This window comes from Austrofundulus limnaeus, unplaced genomic scaffold (assembly GCF_001266775.1).
Source record: "Austrofundulus limnaeus strain Quisiro unplaced genomic scaffold, Austrofundulus_limnaeus-1.0 Scaffold205, whole genome shotgun sequence".
Lineage (NCBI taxonomy): Eukaryota > Metazoa > Chordata > Actinopteri > Cyprinodontiformes > Rivulidae > Austrofundulus > Austrofundulus limnaeus.
Genome location: NW_013952607.1, coordinates 197414 through 204605, shown reverse-complemented (window position 1 = coordinate 204605; position 7192 = coordinate 197414). Strand labels below are relative to the sequence as shown.

General features: G+C 39.1%; 1 protein-coding gene across 2 annotated transcripts in view; it reads right to left on the bottom strand.

The window, feature by feature from the left end:
• Positions 1-6875, bottom strand: part of ccm2 (CCM2 scaffold protein) — an 11051-nt gene extending 4176 nt beyond the window's left edge. Inside the window, exons 1-4 of one of the 2 annotated variants that reach the window (XM_014018878.1) lie at positions 6451-6875; positions 1556-1732; positions 1396-1479; positions 1084-1267 (exon numbers count right to left, since the gene is read on the bottom strand). In XM_014018878.1, the coding sequence (XP_013874332.1) occupies positions 1084-1267; positions 1396-1479; positions 1556-1732; positions 6451-6480 (475 nt within the window). In that variant the 5' untranslated portion in view covers positions 6481-6875. Of the gene's footprint in view, positions 1-1083; positions 1268-1395; positions 1480-1555; positions 1733-2281; positions 2598-6450 lie in introns of those variants that run through there. The other variant, XM_014018879.1, reaches the window with a different exon arrangement.
• Positions 6876-7192: the final 317 nt, after the last annotated feature.

Sequence of the window (7192 nt, the reverse complement as noted above, 5' to 3'; positions counted from 1 at the left end):
TATATATATATATATATATTTTAACCAAACTGACAAGTTTCTCCACTGAAATCATTGTGTTCCGCCCACCGGGCTGCGGTCCGCTTGCACCTCCACCCCACCCGTGTGAGGTTAAAACAGATTTTTGATGCTCATTATACACGTAAACGTCTGAAGGGGTTGACATGTGGACTCTTCCCGGGCTGGTCAGAGCTGTGCTGCAGGTGGACAGGTGCAGCTGCTGCAGTCGCTGCCCCTCGCTTTAAAAAACAGTCAGGTGATCTGTAGCGGTTTTGTTGTGGTCGTGAACAGTGTTACAGGGGAAATGTAGTGAGGTGCTTTTAGAATTAATATTTATAAAATACGTAATTCTCGGCAGAAAATAGTCCAGGAAACGCTGAAGGCTTTCCCGGGAGGTGTTCACCTGAGCTGAGGGAAACTGACCACCCACCCACAGAGAAATGAAAAAAGGCAGCTCGCACTCGTTGTCTCTGACAACCTAAACAATGGTTGTGTCAACCCCTGTTTTACGTTGATGATAATAATAATAATTTTAAAAAAGAACATCATTCTGAAGGTGTGGCGGCTTTTATTTTGCCGTGGCGGAGCGCCACTATCAATTACATGTAGGGGAAACCCTGCACTGGGATCCTGTTTATCCAGCAGAGTAAAATCTTCACACTCTCAATTTAACTATAAAATATGATCAACTTAACAATGCAGAAAAATTATATATAAATTATATTACTGTATGATTTGTCCAGAACTTTGGTCAACTCAAATTGTTTCTAATCCTGTAGAAATAAACTGACTGTAACAGGCTTGGGCAGTATGACAGTATTGTGGTATACCTTGGTATTAAAATATTACAATTATAATGGCATATTAACCCTCTGGACCCCAGTCACATGACCTATTTAAATCGCTCTAGCCATCATTTCAATTCAATCCTGACAAAATCTAGAATTATCATTACCATTAGTAGAGGCAGCACTAAGCAGAATTTAATTGCGGTTTAGATGGCTATGAAATATTTAACAGAAGGTTGTATGTGTGACTAGCAAATAAAAGGCTGCATCATCCAGCATCTAAGCTTTCTTTTACCTGTTTTTATAACAACAAGGTGAATGGAGTCATCCCTGATGTATGAGACAGCAGCGATATCATGAATTGGCACTCTCAGGATGATGTCCTCTCCGTCTCGCCAAACCAGCTTGATGTTGTACGCGGACAAGCTCACCACTGCATCCTGCTCTGACGTCAGCTGGCCTGCCAACTGATGGGACTTCTGGACCAACAAGGAGGCAAGAATTTATAAGGTCACTTGTTGCCATCGAGCTGTGAGCAACGTAGTAACAGTTCTCTTGTTTACAGGAAATAAAGAGAAATCAAACAGAACAGCTGAATCATGCCTACCCTTGCGTTGTCAATAAGCTGCAGGACTTCTGTCCTACTTGATGGATTCAAGTACCCTGGAACTGATGTCAGCTGCCCCAAGTACTGATGGTGACAGGTTCATCTATCAGAATGTGAAATATTTTAAATGTTTGAAGGCCCCTCTGCTAGCAACACTTACTTTGACTTCCTTCTCAATGTAGTCGTTGAGCAGGATGTCAGGGTCGATGCAGTGGTCAGGCTGAGACAGCGAGAAGGTGTGGAGGGCTCTGCGCTCTGTCGTCTTCTCCTGGGCCTTCTTGTCCCGCCCCTTTTCTCCTTTCAGGAAGACTCGCTTGAACGGAGACACGAGTCCGGGCTATTGAAAAACAGGCAATGAAAGTTAAGAATAGGTGAAGAAGCAACAGTAACTTGTGCTTTTATGTCTATCTGCAAGAAGTCATTGTACATACAGCTTTAAAACGGAGGCTTCAGGAGTCTTTTTGACAACAAAGTTATTTATTCATTTACAAAAGCAGCAGCTAAATTAATGCCTGAGTTGACTGCTTCATGCTTTATCAGCCTACACCCCCCCCCACCCCCCACCCCACATAGTGCTGGTAGCAGCACAAATCCAGCCTCTAATGTTACTCAATACACGTTGCTCAAATATCAACAAAAGTAAGACAAGTGAGAACGCTGCATTTTGGAGAATGAATCATGGAAACATTTAACATGTCAATCATCTCTTGAAACTGCAAAACTTTACTGATGTGATGTATTCACTTCTATTTAGATTTACTTGTTTTGAAAACGTTCATTTGTAAAGCCATCAGTTTTAATGACAATTTTAAGTCCAGTAAAATATTTGATGCATGCAAATCATTTTGAATTGAAAGATTTTTGAAAAAAAAAAAAAAAAGCATACCTCGCTCTCCATGAACTCTCAGGCAGCTAGACGCTTTACACAACAACAACCTGACAGCGTGGCTACAGCTGCTGCCACGCCAGCTACACTATCACCTGCTGCCTACGCTCGCATACACCGACAGCTGCCAACTGACACCGAGGAGCAAACACAAGCGTTACATGTGTAGGGTGTGACCCCCACACCCCACCCCATTAAAAAAAAAGAAAGAACGAAAGAAAAACGAAAGGGAAGTGTTTTCTTGCTTTACATTCAGGCACACAAACAGGAAAGGAACAAGCCACAACTTCCTGTGATGACTCGTTCTGTAACTGCAACACTTTTTTTAAACAGCACAACTCTTCACACCGTTTTGAAAATTAGCTGGCCGCTGGAGACGATGGTCGAAAAGCTGCAGGTGTGAAACCTACTACTTTCGTTGTCCAACATTGATTTCATATTCGCCTTCTTCTATTTCTCTCTCTGTTAGCAACTCAGAGTCTGTCAAAAACAGATAAACCACAAAAGCAAAAAGCTGTGTACATTCTGCTGCTCTAACCACACCTGTCACATCGGAAACATTGTTCATCCTGCAGATTCAACAACGTAAAAACCGTAGACAAAGTTGATATGCAGTACTTATTGATTTAGGCACGTTGTTATTTAAGCATGCTGTTCTCATTAACTCCCTTCAGTAAAGCTTCATAGAAAACCTGTTTATAGCAGGACCACTAATCTGCAAAACCTGTCAAAGGAAAACTTTTTAATATTCTGATAGAAACTAAACATTTTGACGTCCTATTTAAATTAAAGTAGGGCTCTTTAACACGCAATGAAGTCTTATGGCTGATCCTTCAATGCTCTGATTAATCCAATATGCTTCTAAATAATAATTTCATTAAAGGCCAATCATTTTTTGAATGAATGCTTATTTCGCCATCTTATTTCACACCAGAGTTTTAAACTAAAATCATCCTACATGGAGAAATTAGGAAGTTACAGCCATTTTTGCCAAAAATGACAAATAGCGCTGGGCGATATGATCAAAATTTTATATCACGGTTTTTTCAACATTTTCACCGGTTTCACGGTATTTGACGGTATTTTTCTTTTCATCACAGCTCAGCTGATAATAAAATGTACAAACCCTGTTTGACTTTTTCTTTTACTGTACCCCTGTCTGTGTCTCTGTTTCCCTCCTCTGTGTCTGTTCTTCTCTGACTGGTGGTTGGAGACAGTAGTCATGCATTTTGGTCCAGTCGTGAAGGAGGAGGGTTAAGAAAAGATTATGATCGGGTTTATTGTTTTATGTTATTTATTAAAGCTTATCAGCACGACTCACCTTGCACACCAGTCAATTCCAACTCCACTACGAACTACTTCCTGCAGGCTTTTCACAATAAAACCACGTTAAGTCTCCATCAGCATAACGTCTACATATTAACTAACCGCGTTAAATCTAACTGTGCACGTCACTGAAGAGGTGTTTACTACATTCAGCGACGGTGAAAACGGGATGTTTTTTTAAACGTCGGTCAATATAAGCAGCGGAATCGCCACCCACGGCTGCAACTAGCTGCTCCAAACATTAGCATGCTAACACACATAGCGGTGCAGCAAGGAAAAATGTCCCCCGGGAAACAACAGTTCACTGGCGGCCGCGACGAAACGTTCCACTATTTAAACCGGAATGTCTGGTTTTCAAAAAATTCAAATCATAACAAAAATAAAAACCAGTATTCGGTACAAAACGGTATACCGCCCAGCACTAATGCACAACTTGGGAGAAATTGTTAGATCTTATAGTCACAGTATGATAGTACTCAATGACAATCTTCAATTAGACCAACTCCAAAAGTGAATCAGTTGTAGACGTAAATCTAGGGTTGGTTGATGTTGGCAAAAATGTTATCACGGTTAATTGTGACTTTATCTGATAACGATTAATATGCTGATTTATAGATGACAATTGCTCTTGCCTGGATTTGACTCCAGGGAGGTTTAGTGTTAGCTCAGTGCCACAATGACTTAAATACGACAAGAATAGCGGTCCTCACCAAGTGCCAAATATTCGGTGAGTTTTACTGACCATTAATTGCACACTATATAATTTAGGCCTACCCTATCCGATGATTACTTTCTGCAAGTTTTATTAAAATTCATCCTGTGGTTCATGTAATATTTAGACAAACACATAGAACATAATTAAGCACTTTCACTTTTCCACCATTAGTGATAAAAATCACTTTCCCAATGCATCACTACTATGGTTTTGCAACACCTGGTCCTTCCACTCCTTCTGCCATTGTTCACCAACACGTCTAATGAAAGCAGAGAAACGTAAAAGTAAATAAAACGAGTCAATGCCTGAATGCTGTCATTTTAGCAGACAGCAGTTGCAGCTCGTGTGACTGGAGGTTTTGTACTAGACCTACTGATCTATCATTTGGTTTGTGCCTGATGTGCTGACATTAGATCAAACTTCAGACAACAGAACGAACCGTAAGGTCACTGCATTATTTAACAGTACGCTCCAACTAGAGGCAACTGCATTAACATTTAACAGCTTCGGCTAGTGAAATGTGAGACAAGAGTCTCTAAAACAGACAGGAAATCAAGGATCTTACTTCCTATTGGTTTAGTTTTTTTTTTAAATTGATACGACTATACTGATTCTTATGGAATAATCACAAGTACCAGTAAAAACCTTTTGTACTGAAGAGTAATTTTAGGGAACCTATACCAAATGTAAAACGAGAAACAAATATCAATCAAATCCAATATGGAACTCATCTCTTTGTCATGTTACAACCATATACAACTGATGTTTTAATTTCTACACTCAATCTACTTCTAAAAAAACACATTAATTTTCCATATTAGTCCCAAGGTAAAATGTCATAATCTTCCCACATTTATTTTCAGAAATAATAACTTCTTTGGGAATAATAATTTGGTTTGGTGTTGTGTATGAGTGATATCTGTCTGATTAACTATGCTGGCAAAATGCCTGTTTACGTTTCTGCAATGTCACGAGTTTCCCAATGAGATGGAGGAGAATTAATTTGTGGAAATTATCTGTTAAAATAAAAAGAATTCTTTAGGTGCCAGAATAATTTACTTAATCCTAAGGTTTTTACTCAGGTAATAAAAAGTCATCAGTGCCAAATGTGATCCACTATCACCACCTTGTGGCATAAACAGGAACTGGTTTCAGTGATAATAAGTAAACCTGAAAACAAAGTCAAAATGTTACCATCAAAGCTCACAGAAGTTACATCAAGTCAACTTATTACTCATCACAACAAACTTTCCAGACGTAAGATGTAATTGTTACTTAGTGAAAATTTTCATTAAAATCCATACTGTGGTTTAGGTTTATGTCTGTAAAATTGATGAAGTTACAGTCTTGTAAGGTCAGCTAGCCATGGTGGTCATCTTTAATTGGACTGACTCCAAACAGGTTTAAATAACTTTTTGAGAGTTCATTAACATCTGTTCTGTGGTTCATGAGATATTTTACAAACAAGACAGACAAAAACGTCACTATTTTACGTTCTGCAGCTGGAAACAGTAAAACTAGGATTTGATAATAAAATGCTACACTGCATTTGTCACAGAAATTTCACTGCCTGAAAAAATGTGTTGTCCAGTCAATGGTCAGGACAACGACCCGTTTTAGTTCAAAGGTAAAGATAACATGTATGACTTTAGCATGTTTTGAATCTACATGTTAAGAATTGCTTTATGGATGACCCACGTCTGTCAAAAAGAGTTGTTACACTGATTTAAAAACTAGTTTTTCAACTAAAACTAGTATGACGTTATGCATTTTCCTCACTATTAAAAATGTACATTGAGTTATATGGTAGATTCCACAGTCTACGTTGACAAAAGACCACATAAAGTAAACAAATAAAGCAAACATCAGATTTTTTTTTACGCCAGATATCATGAAAAATGATAAACATTCATAAAGCCTACCAGATTTCAGGCAAACTTAAACTGTATTAACTTGCTCTTTACATAGACGACGTGTTAGTTATTGTGAAGGCACCACATGTGTTCGCTTTTCGGCTAAACTTTACAGTGACAGATGGCTACCTACTTAGCTTACAGCTAGCCCACTCTGACAAGCTAGTTGTAAGTTAGCATGCAGCCAACTTGCTGAAAAGTGTCTCACGACTCACCTTTTTGACTTTTTTCACATCTTCCTCCATTTCTATGTGGAGATTATCGTCCTCATATTCACTTCGGCTTGGAGATCCAGGTGGGACAAGACGCTAGGACTGAAGCTTTTGTTTGGTAAGTCTGGTAGCGGTTAGCTTGTTAGGCTAACATAGCCTAGCCTCTGCACAGAGATGCTGATAGCCGAAGAGCCATCCTAATTCGCTCCTTCTTCTAATTTCCTTTCTGTCAGGCAGTGTCAGTTTTTCACTCGTCTAAAAGAAAACCGACGTCTTCGTAAGTTTGGAGTAACTACGGAAACGTTCTGCTAGGAAGACAAACTCGAAGAAAACAGTAAAAACTTTTCAACCGTGCCGCCATTTTGGGCGTTAAACAGCGGTCCAGCCAGCATCATCACGCTCGAAGCAAAAACAGGCTGCAGCTGCTGCTGTGATGCAAAAATCCCCCCATGTCCCCTCACGGACTCCGTACTCACAGTGATGACAATCTGAGACAAACAAACAAACAAACAAACAAACAAACAAACAAACAAACAAACAAACAAACAAACAAACAAACAAACAAACAAACAAACATAAAAGCAAACATAAAAGCAACTACAATTTACATAATTCCTACGCAGTAGGCCTAGTAAGTAATCCGAATCATTTTGTTCACTTTATTAATTTACTAATTATTTTGTTTGCTTCATCTGAAAAAGGAAAAGCTTATAGGCCTACATTTAATAAGTACAAAGCAATGAAC